Source organism: Paramisgurnus dabryanus, chromosome 1 (assembly GCF_030506205.2).
Source record: "Paramisgurnus dabryanus chromosome 1, PD_genome_1.1, whole genome shotgun sequence".
Taxonomy (NCBI): domain Eukaryota; kingdom Metazoa; phylum Chordata; class Actinopteri; order Cypriniformes; family Cobitidae; genus Paramisgurnus; species Paramisgurnus dabryanus.
This window is the reverse complement of record NC_133337.1, coordinates 57,236,457-57,254,174: the sequence shown is the minus strand read 5'-3', so window position 1 is coordinate 57,254,174 and position 17,718 is coordinate 57,236,457. Positions and strand designations below refer to the sequence as shown.

General features: G+C 34.5%; 2 protein-coding genes across 7 annotated transcripts in view; one reads left to right on the top strand and one right to left on the bottom strand.

Annotated features, from left to right (window-relative positions):
- Positions 1–17,718, top strand: part of fam20cb (FAM20C golgi associated secretory pathway kinase b) — a 61,810-nt gene that overhangs the window by 40,861 nt on the left and 3,231 nt on the right. The window contains exon 5 of the mRNA XM_065242528.2: positions 647–762. Within this exon, the coding sequence (XP_065098600.1) occupies positions 647–762 (116 nt within the window). The remainder of the gene's footprint in view (positions 1–646; positions 763–17,718) is intronic.
- On the bottom strand, positions 9,092–17,704 carry LOC135720421 (tumor necrosis factor receptor superfamily member 14-like). Of its 6 annotated transcripts, none has more exons than XM_065242530.2 (8): positions 17,025–17,704; positions 16,249–16,461; positions 15,809–15,909; positions 14,151–14,307; positions 13,344–13,469; positions 13,087–13,242; positions 12,281–12,362; positions 9,092–12,123 (listed from the first exon to the last, which is right to left on the bottom strand). In XM_065242530.2, exons 4-8 carry the CDS (start codon positions 14,239–14,241, stop codon positions 11,916–11,918), a joined length of 663 nt encoding a protein of 220 aa, XP_065098602.1. In that variant the 5' UTR covers positions 14,242–14,307; positions 15,809–15,909; positions 16,249–16,461; positions 17,025–17,704; the 3' UTR covers positions 9,092–11,915. The 6 variants fall into 6 exon arrangements, 5 of the variants coding, with proteins under 5 accessions (XP_065098602.1, XP_065098604.1, XP_065098605.1 ...); XM_065242532.2 differs by having other exon boundaries at positions 15,874–15,909; XR_010521280.2 differs by lacking the exon at positions 14,151–14,307 and having other exon boundaries at positions 17,025–17,702.

The window sequence follows — 17,718 nt, the reverse complement described above, 5'->3', positions numbered from 1 at the left end:
AGAAATTAGTCAGGACCAAAATTTGGGGAAAACACACAAAAGAGCAAATCCGTGTCCGGACGGCTGCTCAACCTCCGCCGCCGGAATGTGAGATCTTAGGTCGTTATATAGCACTTCTGATGGCCCACAGGTGTAATCAATCTGGTTAAACAGAAACAAATAACACGTTCCTGCCCCCTAGAGGGCAGACAACTACATGCATACACATTACATGTAACACCTTCATCCCCAAAAGTAACCCATCACCAAGAAAATGCTTCTGCTTCCAAACCAAGTTTAACAAACAAAAAAAAACAAAAAAAACAACTTACCCACAGGTCTATTCCATCCGGGACAGTGCATCAGCCACCACGTTGTCTCGGCCTCTGACATGTTTAATGTCGAGGTCATATGGCTGCAGATATAAACTCCAGCGCATAAGACGCTGATTAAAATTGCGCATAGTATTCAAAAAGGTATTCAACAAAATTCTGAAACAAGACAGTCTTGATGACGTATGCAGCCTGGGAATGCGACCTCTGGAGGATGCAGCCTTCGCATTGAGACACGGCCATTATCATTATTGTGCACTTGTAAAAAGGTATGTAGAAATTAACAAATGATAACAGTAAAAATAAACATCCACATTTCATTGACTGATCAACAGGATCTTGGATTTTCGTCGAGTACCACCAGTGGCCGGAAGAGTGGTGAATATGACTAAAGAGATCAGAGACGTGACCCGGGACAAAAAGCTGTGGAGAACCTTTTTTATTTCACCAGGTACGCACCATATGTAACACATCCTCATAATGGTAATTCATCATTTACTCCTGCTGATCTTAATATTTATCATCTTATCCTCAAGCGATCAGTAACAGACCCAGAGGGGTGTAACTGAACCCCCCCCATCTGACTGACCACCCCAGGTTAAATGCGCTACTTTCACTTCCTTCGATAATTCTTCCCGTTAATCGACAGGGTTTATTTTGATGTGCGGCAATGCAGCACATTGTTAAAAACAAATATATAGAGAATATTAACGTACGTTGCAACTTTTACATAATGATTTAATCGTAGCCTGGAAGATTGCTTATAGTGTTTTGTCTTTATGTTAACTGAATATAATATTGATTGGCCTGTTTGCACTGTTTCTACAACAAAACTCAACATGGCAAGCCTCAAGTCAATAAACTGCCAATATCTTCTCTGCCAAAAAAAGAGATGCTGCATGGGCTAAAGCAAAGCAAACAAATAATCATGGACTCGGTTATTACAGAAAATTAAGAAATCATTTTAAGCAGTTGTTTTATAGTGTACTTAAATATTAAATATTTAAACACTAAATAATTATTAAATACAATGAAATATAAACCTTACTGTTTATATTTTTAACTTGTAATTGTAATTAAATTGTAATTTATAATTATTACTTTTTTTGTGAAACAGAAAGATTCTTCAGATGTTGAATGTGCTTTAAAGAACATGTTAAAAAATGTTCTTCAATGACATCGTGAAGCACCTTTATTTTTAAGAGTGTTGTATTGCTTAGTGGGCTACTGGTATTTAAAAAAAAGTTTTTATTTAAAGGTCCTGTTCTTTCTGTGTTTTTTAAACTTCGATTGTGTTTACAGTGCGCAATATAACATGTATTCATGTTTCACATGTAAAAAAGCGTAATCCTTTTCACACAATTTACTTATCTGTATAGCGCTGTTTTCACTGTCCTAAAAACAGGCTGATGTCTTCCTTGTTCTATGAAGTCCCTCCTTCAGAAATACGTATCGAGTTCTAATTGTGTAGTTTGTTTAATGTGTTGTGATTCGATAGCAGCTTAGCTTGCCGTTAGCTTAGCTGGCGAATGACACATTCCTGTGGGTGGAGTCAAAAAAACTGTTCTACTGACGTCATTAAAGTAGGAAGTAGAGGGCTGTAGTCCAAACCTGCCGTTCACTGTAAGCTTTGAAAAGGGGACTTATGTTAAAGAAAATATATTTTGCTTGGCAGTGAACTTTGAGCTTCATCATTTTACAGGTATTATTTATGATATTATAGCAAAAATACACACTAACTAGGGTTTACAAATGAGATCAGAAAGAACGTGACCTTTAAGTTTGATTTCCTTAGATGTCACAGCTGTTAGATTAGTATCTAAAGGCTGTGCATACTCGTAACTCTTTAGCTCCACCCACATGGTACGCCTTCAAGTGTTCGTCTTTTTTTTGGCAAAAAACTGTATGGCCATTCTGTCTTTTAATAATCTGACAACACAAAAGACTCGTTGGACATAAAATACTAAGTAACCAAGATTAACATTAGACTGGCAAAACGGTGTGTGTTATGAGAGCTTTAAAATCTAACAACAGTATCTTTAGTTTAATCTATGTTTAATTTATATTATGATTATATCAAAAGCAGATATTATTTAAGCTCCTTTATACCAAAAGTTGAATCAGCCTTGCTTTATGTTGCTTTTAAAAGTTTTATGTTTCATTCTTAGCATGATTACTCACTGACTGACAGCTTTAAAAAAAAAGTGTTACTCACCTGCTACATACCGGTAAATACGGTTTCCTGTAAAGACACTCAGTTTTTGTAAGACACTGAGTGTGTCGCCCACATAAATTCTTATATGACAAAGAAAGACAGTTGAACACAGTACAGGAATTTTTAATTTTATTGGGGAACTATAATAAATACCACATCACTTTACTCTTTTTTTAGGAATAAGTACTTTATGTTAAAAGTTCATACATGTTCACGACATTCAAAACATTAATTTAGGGTGAAGAAAAGAATCACTGAAGTGAACACTGTCATTGGTTTGTATTTTTATTAATATTATTAATAACACACATAAAACATACTACATACAATACACAAATCATCATTAAGTATTTCAAACTTAAGTCTGTTGTAGAAAAGATTTAGTTTTTACAGAATGTCACTGTTTTTAAAGGACAGCCAAAAGGTAATAAAAATAGGGTGCTTATGTTTCCAAGAGTATCTCAGCATCTTGACTGCTTTATAAAGTCGTTCACATCTCCGTTTATACATCATTAAAAATAAAGCAAAATCTTCACATTTATTAAGAGGTTTGACGTCTGACTTCCCATAGTAATGATTGTAAAAGCATATTTACATATTCGGTACAAAAGTTGGGTCTCAAGTTTTGCTGCAGATTTAAAGTCTGTAATATAGCCGTAAGCAGATCATAGATGCGGTAACCTAAGAAAATACTTAGAAAAGAGCATGTAATAAACCTTAAATGAGAGGTTTATTTTAATCCAATATATCGTCGCTGTCGGGCGGAAACCTTGTATGTCCAAATTTTGTCAATTTCATATTTTTTCACAAATCGATGCTATTGGTCAGTCCCCACGTGGGTCTGTTACTTTTACAATTTATTAACCAATCTAAAGTCCTGAAAAAGCTTGAGCGCAAACCTCTTAACTCCATTGGACATTTCAACTGTCTGAGAAACCTCCACCTCTTGTTCACTCCGCCGGGAGAGCTTTGCTGCATATTTCTCTTCAAGATTGAGAATCGCAACGAAATCCTCGTCGAGCAACACGTCCACTGAGGTAAATGTCCTCAAAACACTGGTTATTTATGTTTCAGTTATATGAATTATATAATAACAGTTTTTATATTGTATATATAACAGTTTTATCTCAAAGTAATGGTAGTGCTAAAGTCTAATGTATCGTTTCTGAGGCTGCTAGATTTTTCTTTACGCTATTCACGTTTCTGAAGTTAATTTAAAGCACAAATTGCCTGCCGTTGACTTAGTTAGCCACTATGCATTGGTTTTGTTATCATGTTTGGTGAGATATCTAATGTGATTTTCGTGGGGCTTAAAGAAAAAAAATCTTGACTCCGCTAGTTCTGCCATTACAGTCATGAATCATTATGCAAGCTAACTGTTTTTTTGCCTCGTTATTATATGTAAACATGCCTTATATAACGTAGGAAAATGATCGTTTGTCCTTTATTAATTTATTTTTTGCAGCAACCATGTCTGTGTCCTTAAAGGAACTCAGTTACAGAGTGGAACGATGAACTTGAAAATCAACCATTCTGATGACTGGTGTCTACATCAGAGTCACCAACTTAGAAACTTCACCTCAGACAACAACACAGTCACAAACTCACAAACACAAATACACTCAGTAATGGGCTTAATAAAGGAAGACTTAACTATGATTTTATCTGTGTTAACCTATGATATCAGTTATTGATGTATTTTAAATATTTACGTATTACTAGGCTTATCATACATGTACACTGAAATTTTTAAATGTATCTAATATAATACTTGAATTAAACTGAATGTTTTGGATACCACCATTAAATTATTTTGTGCATGTAAAACACAAGTTAAATTTTTATTTATTGGAGAAAAAAGGGCTGTTTAATTAATATAATAATTCTGTTTGATAGACACTAACAAGTGAAAATGTTTAGTTTTGAGTACATTTATTAAAACTCAATAGATGTAATGCTACCTAAGGTTCGAGCTGCCTTTAAGAACAGCAAGCTAAGTTTGTTTACCGTTAATTATTAAGACTAAATGGGCAGGCAAACTCGTGAAACAATGAAAATAAAATAATCCGCTATAATATGGTTTTACACGTCTATAGAAAATATACTATAAATAAAGCAGTTATTAATTTCCCTAATGCATGGTTGTTTGACATTTACTTCTGTTTAAAACGTTATACATTTGGCAAATGAGGTTTTTCAGCACTATGTTCGAACAGCAACTCGGCGTCCACTCACCCCCGCGAATTATGTTTAAAAGCTGAAACGGGTCAGCGGTGAAAAAAAAGCAAAGGTAAGGGATCCCTGCTCTAGTTGAATGGATTTGGACTAACAGCGCTTTGATAAGTGAACAGACAAATGCGCTAAATTAGAGAAAAAGTGGGTGGGTCCATTATCATTGGTCTTAAAAAGTGGGTGGGTCCTGTCCCACCCACGTATAATGGTTCTGACGCCCATGACAGTATATGATAGCAATATAAGGCATAATAACAACTTTAACGATACAATGTTTAATAACTTAAAAATACGACGTTTTCTAATTTCCTAAAAAAATAATGGTTTTGGAGATACGAGGATTCCGCCCGACATCGACGGTATGCACCAGAAATGGTCTACAAAAAACCAGGGTTACAAATTATTCACCACAGTGTTCGAATTGAGGGGGGTCTGGGAGGGTCCCAGACCTGCTATTCACCTTATTTTTCACGACAACAAGGGCGGCGCCATTACGCTCATTTTGTCAACGTACTTCCGGCTGCATATGATGAGCAGCTGAGGCAGTGGCTGAAGGCGACGCGTTAAACTTAAAAAGCTCACTCAAGCGCCTATATGTTTGTTTCTTACCAATTTTAATGGACGGGAAGCCGACTAAGGAACACCCTTATCACAAGTAATGGTTCGAGTATGATGTTCCGGTAACTTGAAGCCATGCCGGGTGTTGAAAAGGTGGTCAGTTTCAGGTAAGCTATCTTGGCTAAATGTGCTCTTTTGCCTAACGTTAGATTTGTGATGTCCGTTGTACGAATAAACTTAAGATCAGTAACGTTAGATTATAAAATGCAATTATTTTGAATGATTTTCATTGCCCACCTATATTTTTATATTTAAGATAAGACAACAATATATTATAGTACATTGCATTCTTACAGTAGCTCACGTGATTCATGCGAGTTACAGAGATTTCAGATGCTAGAAGGTCAGTTCATTTCTCATTCAGATATTGATAATGACCTATTAAACGACATATTATTTAACACTGAAGTTAGAGGTTGTGTGTATAATGTTACGGTCTCTTTTTAATGCATCTCTCTCTCACACACACTGTTCTGTTTAAGTATGGATGTCATTTATATATTAATTCTCATGATGCAAGTTTCTTTTAAATACTAACATAAAAATGTTTATGGTTATATTATTTTTACAGATGCATTGATGTTTAGTGATGCAATGGACAACTGTGAGGATGATATACAATCAACATGTTCCTAAACTGTGATGCAGAAACACAATGGGAGGATTCATCTACACTTTAAAAGCACAACTCAACCTGAAGCAACCTACATCTGATATGGGAAAACAACCTTGCGGTTTACCGGACAGGGCTTATGCTGGTCCCAGGCTAAAATGCTTATTTGAGCTACGATAATTTAAAAACACCTTGTACTAACATACCTCAACATATATGAGTGCCATTGTTTTGTCACAAGATGTGGTTTGTTTGTAAAAACTAAAATGTCCTAATATAATTAAGGCCTAGTCCTGTAAACCCTGTCTGAGAAACTGCTTCAATGCTTCTGCTTCATGTGTTGAGCTGGCACAAATGTACATATCTCTGCTGAGAAACAACCATCTTTGTCAGCTTTACACAGGGTTGATATTGCATGCATTACACAATCGCTAAGCACATCACCAGTACATACAGTAGACCAACATCTTCCAGATAAACACTTGGGATCAGCTCCTGATGACTCTGATAAAGCTGCGTCTTAATTCATTGCAGGGTGGTCTTGCTGAAGAGTTAGTTGTTTCTTAGTCCATAGTTATTTTTATAAACCTTTACAATGTGACCTGATTTTACCTGTTGTAAAGTTACATTAAACCTTCATATGTGATCAGATGTCATGCAGTGATATTAAACATTTACAATGTGATCTGTTGTGCATTTATATTAAACCTTTACAATGTTATCAGATGTTGTGCATTTATATTAAACCGTTACAATGTGATCACATATTACCTGCCATGCAGTTATATTAAACCTTTACAATGTGATCAGATGTTGTGCAGTTATATTAAACATTTACAATGTGATCAGATGTTACCTGCCATGCAGTTATATAAATCTTTACAATGTGATCAGATGTTACCTGCCATGCAGTTATATTAAACCTATACAATGTGATCAGATATTGTGCATTTATATTAAATCTTTACAGTGTGATCATATTTTATCTGTAAGGAATTTCTTAAACCATATGTGAGCTTTGTAGATTCCACTTAAAAGGATTTAAGTCTCCTGATTTGAAGGAATAAGTGTTGGCAAGTTTGCAAATAAATTCTATCATGGTACATTACCACATAAAAACAAAATAGTTATTGAACTGGCTAAGGTGCACATTTGCTTTAAAAAAGACGAAATCACTGTGTAAATATTGGTAGGCATAAGTACTTTAATAATTTTCAATGCGGCTCCTTCTGACAGGGTAATTAAATATGTCCAATGGGTTACTTGCCGCGGCCGCTTCATATCATCTAACCACGAGACGATTGATGGGACATTATAAGACTATCCGAGCGTCGTATGAAGTTTTCTCCGTGCTCCTAATTTAAAACATTTACAGCAGTTGCGATATTTGTCATTTCGCTAAAGTTATAGTGAACTACAAACAATCTTATAACCACCAAACTAGCTACCGAATGCACTGTGCCATATTAGCAGCGGAAGTCGGTTGACAAAATGCGGAAGAGCGAAGAATTGAAAAGGGGCGTGGCGAAATAAGGTGAATAAGCCTTGAGGGACTCCCCATAAAGCACAAAAAATAAATGAGGGGCGGTCCCCTGGTTTTTAAAAAACTACATGAATTTAAAATTCTTATGTTGCGCTGTCACAAAGCGATAGGCTACTGTCCGTTAGTTGTCCCAATTTCGCAATAAACTAATTCAAATGATTTCTGTCTGAAATTAATATAAACTCGCCACAAGTGGGCCTCATGCTGTTTTCTGGAGGACTTGACAGACGAGTTAATGACTATTTAGTAATCTTTAGGGTTATTTTTTTTATTCTTCTCAAACTATTATTTTATAACAGTGGCAATGCTACACACTCAAATTGACAGCTGGTCCACAAAGTCAAAAGAAACACAAAATATTTTATTGGGAAAGCAGAAGAAATCAAACATAAATGATAATAAATTATAGTCTCTTTAATGCAAATACGCATCATTTAGAAATAAATTATAGAAAGTTAACTTTATGTGTTTTTTAAACCTTGAAAATGTTTAAATCACATGCAAGTGATTTTAAACAATTTGAGCGGAGGATGTTAAAGTAAGCTGTTTTGTGTGCGCACAGACAATGACGCACACACACAAACTCAAATGGACGCACATTCATAAACGGACGCACGGAGACGCGCGATTCTAAAGCATGCAAACACAAAATAATCTCGAAATACCACAGTCTTGGCACGTATTCTCATAAAAAATTCAGTTATGTCTTAAAGTGAGTGCAAACAGTTCAGAAAGAAGTCAGATCTTTGTGTTGGTCTGATAGTAGCATTTCTTATCTGCTTGTGTTTCTGTCATTTATATTAATTAAACAACAGAAAACAAAGGAAAATCACTTCTGTTTCTTTAAAAAGATTAATTATATTTAATTTATATAATAAATAAGACAGTGTTAATGTTTATTTGATTATATTTATGTACTTAAATACTACTGTTAGATCTTACTTTATTTGCTTTGTTCTTTTCTATTTTTATATGCTCATCATTTCTTAATTTGTTCTTATTTTATTTTCCCAGCCCCAGTTTTGCTGATCCGAAAATTATTCAATCTATGATTTGAAAAACGCAATGTCCATTTAACCAATACTATAAAGTAAAATGATGTAATTTGAGAGTAGGCATTGAGGTCCACCTTATTTTACCCCTATTCTGTTTACAATGTCTGTCCTTGCAGTGTTTTACACTAATTTGAGGGGTAAAAACGTTTAGGGTTTGAGTAAGGGTAATTTGGGGTTTATTTGATTAAAACCAGGATCAGATGATTGTTGATCCAGGATCACATCTTACTTTTTCAAATCACAGTGACCCTATAATGGGGGGGGGGGTTGGCCGGGGGGTGGAGCTTACACTGAAAAAAATTATTCATTCAATTTACTCAATTTTTTTAAATGTGGCTTAAATAAATTGATTGCAACCACTTACCTTAAAAAAATTGAGTAAATTGAATGAATCATTTTTTTCAGTGTAGCTAGGGGACCCCCATAAGCTTTGACATAATTCGAACACTGATTCACCATTTACATATGTACAATTTAGGTTTATATGGACTGATCATAATAAAATAGCATAGCACCAATAGTATTTATTAGTATTAAATATACATACAAATACATTTAACATGTCTGTAGTCATAATTACAGTATGGTAAAAAAAGAATACACTAATATTCTGAGTAATGTAGTGCTATCATTATGATGACAGATCAAACAGATTCAAAAAACTGCGCTTCATTGAGTCAAAATGATTCCGAGATGACCAATCAAATCAAACCAGGTAAACAGAGGACAGAGGTGTGATACCTCCGTTAGTGGAAGTGCAAGAAAGATGTAAGTAATCAAAAGCTGACTATTGTACAGCAGTTTAATGATAAGAAATATGAAACCGTAGTGATTGATAAGGTGACAAGACAAGAAACATTACTGCAGCTGAGCCAGATTGGTGTCCAAATTTAATGTGCTGCTTTCATTCCCTCCAGTAATTCACTTTCCGTTATTCAGCGTGTTTTTATTCCACTGGACTGTTGAATGCTTTATTCTGATTGGTTGAAAAATGTTAAACCTATCAAACAACTATCACCTGTCAAATGTCTTTTTTTAAATTATTTGAAAATAATGCACAACCATGGTGTAGGGTTGTAACGGTATGAGATTTTCACGGTATGATATTGTCTCAGAAGGTTTTGCGGTATACCGTATTAAACCATAATTATTACTATTATTATTATAATCATTAGCTAAATTGACCCTTAAATGAATGAAAACATATATGGTTTTTGGTTGAACATTTGGTTTATTATATCAAACTTTAAAAAAATAAACTTTTGAAAAAATAAAGACAAAATAATGCTGCATCTCCCATTTGAACAAAATAAGGAATAAGTTATTTCTCTTTAGATATGCCTTCTGTTAATTCACTAAAATTATCCTATATTCAGTCAGGCTATGTTTACTTTACTGACACAGCCCAGTGTTCCCAGAATGGTAAAATAATTATTACAATGTATTCCTAATAACCAACACGTGTTCTGCACACTGACATGGTTTGAATTTTACAGTTATTTAAAAAAAATCGTTTTCTGATGTATTAAAATAAAAAAGTATAAAAAAGTAGAGCAGAGAAATAGGATTTTTTTTCCCTGGGGTACATGCAGGGGCGCCGTAAAGGGGGGAAAAGTTAGGACGATTCTAAGGGCCCATGAACTTTTGAGGGCCCCAGCCAAGGACTGTGCCGCACACGCAACCCCCTTAAGCTGAGCCCTCTTAGCTCCGCCCCGTCTTTACTCTGCGTTTTAGCGCCGTCTTCAATCCACGGTCTCACAGTGCGCGTGAACTTCAGAAGAGAACAAGGTGTGTGTATTTACTGCTATTTGCTATGATATCTGCATATGTGCACTTCCTTACTATAAATGCAGTTTACACATGTGACGCTGGAGCAATACAATGCAGTTTTCTTTCCACTGTAAAGTCTTCGCTCTGTTCACCCCAGTTTAAAAAAACACAAGGGGATTTACGTTCCCTGTTTTGTGTTATGATTCTAACGCGAAGTCAGCCCTTATAAGCTGTTTAAATTAACGTAGCCCGTATAAGCTAATTAACATAAACTAGAAATGTGATCGGTTACACACTGTTTTGTTTTGTAACGCAATATGCAAAGAAAGGATTTTTATGCAGTCTTAAATCGAGTTGGTTGTGATAAAACTGAAATGCAACTAAGGCTAAACTAGTCAAATTATGTATATTAAAGCTTCTCAACTTGCAACAGGGTTAAGAAATCAATGGAAATCTATGTCGTAATCTGCTATAGTTGTCATTCATTTCATTTTAGAGCCCCGTTGATTAAAAAACAGTCTCATTTAATAACAGTATAGCTGTTTTCTTAAATAATAACTCAACCCTAAACCAACTTTTTTTAGTTAATGATCTGTAAGAATGGGGTTTTATTAGTGCTGTTCATTGATTTTAGTAAGTTTTTTGACATTTGGATATAAAGTGTTTCAATACTGGTGTAAAAACGTCTGAGTGCTGCCCTCTTCAGGTTGAACGGTGGCTACTGCAGTTGAATTTTCTTATTGAATGTTGGGTCCAAAAAATGCCTCGTAATGTAAGCAGGTTCAAGCTCACCACGCCGCTTTGGTCAAGCATTGTTGACCCAGTCTTATTTCAGGCAGAATGTACATAGTAAAGATGCATTGTTGTTGTTCGCCATATTTAAATGTTACAATGTCTCGTGTGTAACAGCTCAAGTATACAGTATGTCACTAAGACTTTCTCTGAAAATCAGACTAAAGCCTCAAATCTTATTGTGAGATAAAAAGCATCACAGTTTAATTTCAAGCATTAATTTCACTATGATTTCAATCGCTGATATCTATGACATTACTCAGTCAACATTAAAGATATCAAGTTTATATTTTCACAAATGTTCTTTACATTATATAGGATGATTTTATGTGGAAAACAGTAAATCACAAAGAAATACTTCAGCTGGGTTTTCACAGGCATGGTCACATTTATCTTTAATCTTTAAGAATGTTGCATTTTCTCTGAATATTTGATTTAATGTACTGTATTTTTCAATTAAATTTGCATTGCACAATAAATTATCTTAGCTGCAGACATTTTAGGTATCTATAAATACTGATAACTGTGGTCAAAACAATATCAAAATAAATAGTTCTGTATTATTAAATTACAGACAAAGATTTTGAATAGCTACAGTAGGTTGGATTGTATGTTTGGTACGAAATGGGTATATTTTTTCATAGGGCCCAAAATTGCTAGCGGTGCCCCTGGGTACATGCCCTAGAAAAATACTTATATGGACCTCGGTATTTATAAAATCCTGCGTACGGCCCTGTATATGGGCTTTACAAAAACATTTATTTTTTTATAAACTTGCATGCTGATCCTGAACTGCTGGACGATAAGAGTTTTTCTTCTTTACGGTAATTACAATGACAGCCAACACACACAACAAAGTAACTCCACACAAAGTAAGACTCAAAGGCAGTATATAAGATGGTCCATTATCACTACACTTAGCATCATCTTTTTCTGTTCCTGGTTTAATTGTTATTTTCCCAAGAGAGTCACAGCTGTTAAAAAGAGGACAAATATTATCTTCAAGTCCTTGTGAAAAACAAAAACAAGCTTTGATATGACAAATAATAATGATTCATTTTAAATGTTATACATTGTTACTTTTAAGCATGTGGAAAGTCAACATTGAAAAATAAAATAAATTGTAATTACTTTGTGTGTAATTGGCAAAGTGTACCATCTGAATATGAACCAGCAGGGCAGTCTGCACACTCCGTATTTTGAAATTCTGTTCCTAAAAAGAGATTTATTTTCATGTAACATAAGTAACACTCCTTACAATATGTAAAATGTTAAGGTGTGATACATTCAATTTCATAAAACTGATGTTGAATGCTTTATTCTGATTGGTAAAAAAATGTTACACCTGACCTGTCAAATATCTTAAAATAACCAGCAGAGCAATGTTTCTTGTTAACCGTGGTATAACTGGAATAATTGATTCTGGTACTTAAAATTATTTGAAAATAATGCATACAAAATAATGCGTTGCGCCGCATTACCACCTTGGGTGTGCATTATTTTTGAATAATTCAATGGCCCACCGTCAATTATTCCTTAAATAACTCATGACTTCACAATGGACTAATACTGTTAGTGCTTCTCCCTAATCATAATCAGTTTTGAAGCAATATCCACTATACAAATAAATGAAGGAATATTTATGTACATCTTATATTTACATACATTTGACCGATACTTTTATCCAAAGCAACTTACGATGCATTACAAGGTCAAAATTTTTTAATATGTTTGTGTGTTCCCTGGGTTCGAACTCTTGACCTTTTGCCTACTAATGCAATGCTCTACCACTGAGCTATAAAGGAGCACCTGTTTAGCTCACATCTACATTTTTACTACAATTACAGTAGAAAGATTGCCAATATATTTAAAGTAAGCTATTAACTTATAAACAACCTATACATTTTCACAAATCCAGCATTGATGATAACACTAACCGGTCTGGTTGATATACTGTCCAGGTGAGCAGGTTCTGTGCTTTCTGGCATTTAAACAGTTTTTCCTCTTTACTTCTTTACAGTAATGACCTGGCAGAGGCTCACACACTGTATCTGATGTCACTGTACATTCTTTCTTTACTTTCAGGCCATTACCTGTCAAGAGAAAGTAAAAAATAGTAAAACGCTAGAAGAATTGGCAAGGACACATCTGAAAGTTGTATTTTTTAAGAATTGTAAAGTGTACTTTCACTTACTTAAATCACAGACAGAACATTGCAGACATTTGGATAATCCATTAGAGGAGTCAGTGTATGTGTCTTTAATACATGGTATACATGTTATGCTTGTGAACTCATCACAGTGCATTAAAACTCGCTTTCCTAAAAAATAAAAGTGTCAGATTGGAGTCAAGCTGCAAATATACTGTACATGATAAAACGCCAACATAACACACTGTCCAAAGACATTGCAGCTGAAGCTTATGACAAACAGTAAAAATCTGCAACGTTTGTGATTTTTTTTATGAATGTTTAAATGCTATAGCTCATAGCTAGTCAACTGGCAGCCCGCAGGCCAAATGCAGCCCTTCATCTTTATCCAGCCTGCCGGTCATCCTTGTCTAATTTAAAATCAGTGTGGCTACTTTAAAGCAGCCTTTCCACTGTACATGACAAATGACAGTCGATAAACCGGAAGGAGAGTTGAAAAAGGGCTGTGTGGGGTGCCAGCCAACCACATGTGGATGCATAATTTTCTGATCCAATTTAAAGGTATAGCGGAAGATTTTCCCGAATTATTTAAAAGAACCACCCCTCGATATTTTTAAAAAAATGCTCCCGAGAGGGAACGCCTGTTAAACGCGTACACGAGACAGAGAGAGAGAGAGCATGCAGGAGCTCAGTTCTTCTCTTCGCTCTGTTTACAAGTTTCTGTCGGCATGTTTACAGTGTCTGTGCGGTTCTTGACTTGTGTCAGGGCTAGCATCGCAAATCATAGCTTACATCAACTTTTACTAGCATTGATTTTAAATGGATTTCTCCAAATAGCATGACAAAATGTACCTTTCCAGTAGAAACTTCGCGTGGGAAGCCCAACCTGTCCTTTTAGCTCACGCCAGCGTGTGAAATATTCTCCCATAAACATTCTGGTCATGTTTCTTTATTTATAGTCCTTTCTCTTCTTGTCATACAATTCGTAGACACTTTTTCTCTTGCGACCCTCAGACATTTTGAAAAAAAAAACAGTGTGAACGCGACCTTCAATGAATGGTTGAAACCGTAGCACAACACACATACACGTGAAAGTGCGCATGTGCAGAAAGCGAACGTAGAGGCGAGCACGTACGACGGTTATACGTCAACATATAATCAGAATGATTGACATCTGGGATGACCAATAACAGTGGTGATCCACCCAGAAAACGAAAATCTTCCGCTATACCTTTAAGCTTTGGATGTGCAACTACACCGCATGTAACACACCGACTGAAAGTGATGTATTTCAATGCATTCCAATCAAAACACTGTGTGCAAGGTGAAAATTATTAATAATTTTTTGTTTAACTTTAACAGTAACACTTCAATCCTTTAAAAACGTATTATTTAAACATAACTGATAAGTAAATTATTAAGTATAAATATATTTGTAGATTAAAGGGTCTTCCACTGCACTCAAAAAATGATTCATTGGATTAACTCAATAAAATTGTGGGCAGGATTTCCATCCAATATGAATGTGTACCCCTAACTCATAAAAAACTGCTTTACACAATAAAAATATATTGAGTTAGTCCAACTCAATTTAAAGTAAATGGCAATACTCAATTAGTTGCCTCAACTCAATTTAGTGTAGTCTGAATAACTCAATTTAGAGTAGTTTGAATAACTCAGTGTAGTGTAGTCTGAATAACACAATTCTGTTATTTTATATAAAACGTTTTTTTATCATACTAATTAGCATAAGCACATGTTAGCATGTTAATAATAAACGTTTGCTACTTTGGATGAGCATGTGAGAAGAGACTGATCTCCAAACAGGCATAAACACAGTTAGTGCTCATTGAGAGATATATGTCACATCCCCAACCTAACCACAAGCGCTACTCTTCTGCACGATGGTAACCAAACAATTTAAAAAATATAACACAAACGTTTCTAAATCAATAAGATAAACGGACATTGAACACTATTAAGTCTTTCTCTTTACCTAAAAATGCATAAAATGATACTTAATTAAAAAAATTACTCTCCAAAAGCAGTTGCATGCAAAGCATGCTGGGAAAATCTTTTTCCAGAACCCAAACTCAAACTAATTGTGTTAACGCAATTAAAAAGAAATCAATAAATTATAGAACATATTCAGTTTGTGTTAGACTAATTAAATATATATATACTTATTGCTCTTAATGAGGTATTTTAAATTAATTGAACACAATTTTAATGTGTCATTTCTAAGAAAGGAATCTTTTGAGTGTGGAATGAGGACACAAAATACGAAAAATACTGGCTATATGTTGTAAGTACTTGAAATGTAACAATTTATGAAAGTTCAACAGAAGTTTAAGAGCTCTCATTACGGTTAGTGCTATACAAAAATACATGTATTAATTATTTACACTAGCAATGATCATAGTTGAACTATTAACATTTGGCTCTTGCAATGTTAAACTACAATTGTAACAATTATTAAAATGTAACATTTTAATTTACATATTGCTCACTTAGTGTTTGGCAATTTGGTTTGGTCAGTCCCTGGTAAGTAATAAGGATACAGTAGGATAGTCACCATTATTCCAGAAACTTCCAGATATCATTCAAGTTGCTTAAAGATAAAAATAAGAAATTCCAATTAGGTGTACATGTCTACAAGAACAACAGATACTAAAGATAATTCGATATTACAGATGTCAGCCTATATAAAGTAAGTGATGTAATTACATGACCACATTACGGAAGAAACAATGAGATCATGGGCGTAGATTTGGTTTGGTTAAAGGGTCAGCGGTATGTTTTCATTAATGTATAATTTTTGGGGGAGGGGGTTTTAAATGCTATTTTTGATTATTGGATGGGGGCTTCCTGAAAACTACGTCCCTGATTGAAATAAATTCCAAGTGTCACAATCAATTTGAATTCACCTTAGATTATTAAATGAACTCACCTGCATCACACATTGGACAGCACTGACCGTTAGTTTCATACTCTCCATTATTACAAGCTGCTATACAGAGACTGATGTTAATGATTAGAGGTAGAACAGTTGAAAGATGAATAAGGGGACCGTTTATCCACATATTCTGTGATAAAATGTAACATTGCTGCTGCAGAAGTGATGAATGAGTGTCTTAGTTTGTTCTTCTCTTTCCTCGAGGCTCTGCGAAAGAGACTGATGTTAGACAACTTTTAAAAATAAAAGAGGCCATGTTTTTCCCAACGTTTCTTTTTCTCATCTATTTCACAAGAAGATAACGTTATGTATAAAACATACATTCATTACATCATACATTTACCTCACTATCTATTCGCATTTCCTAATCAATCAGCATTCAAAAGGTCGACTGTGAGAATTCGCCTACTCAAAGTCAAAACCAGTTTCATTTACTAGTTTCTATATTACTAACGTTAGGTCGCTTATGACTGAGAACAAATGTTTTTTGTTTCTTTTCGTGGGACACCATAGTGGCTCATGTGAGTTTAAATCACATTTTATTTAGCGCTTTTTTACAATGTTGCATTTAAAGCAGCTTTCCATAAATAAAGAAACACACACGCACGCAAGTTTCATACATATGCCTTCTTTCACTTTTAAGGAAGTGGAAGTCTGTAATTATTCTTTTAAATATTTTTTTGACTAAACGTTTGTTTCATTATAAACAGCTTGTACATTATCCTGCTCATTATAATATTTAAAGTATTAAACATACAAAATAACGTTACCTGTTTCGCCTGGGCGTCTCATACTGTAACTCATACTGTAACTAAACTCATACTCAACAGTTGGTCTGAATTTAAAAACTTCGCGTGGATAAATTTCATTGGCCACAGAGCTTACGTAAACGCCACGTCAAGCGGGGAGGAGCTGACTAATAATTCTTATTACTATTTAAATAGCAGTTTATGAACACCATTTATTCATATCACACAATTAAACGAAATTTATATAATCTCACAGTGTACAATGCAGTCCCCTGGATTACTTTTCGAAAAAGAAATAAAGGATAATGCAGTTAAGGACAAAATACGTGATTATTTTATTATTTTTTCCATCCACATCATTTACGAGATGTTTTAATTTGCATATTTAATATATGGTTGCATTATTCCATCAAAAAACATTGTGCTTTTTTTACCCTAAATGATCAGTAGATGGCGCTGTGGCGCTGTTATAAATCTATTGTCACTCTCTGTTTCAATATCTTCCTTTTCTAGGTTTTTAAAATTATGCCTTTGACTGTCAGTGAAGTAATATATCAGTTTGAGAAGTGTGTTACATTCAGTAGAGGTAGATTTCATGTAACTATTAATGAGATGTTGGGATATATTTTTTATGAAAAGAATTGTGTTTGAACTGTTGTATTTAATAATAATTTGTATTTTGTTGTACACTATCTATCATCTGTCATCCCTCCAG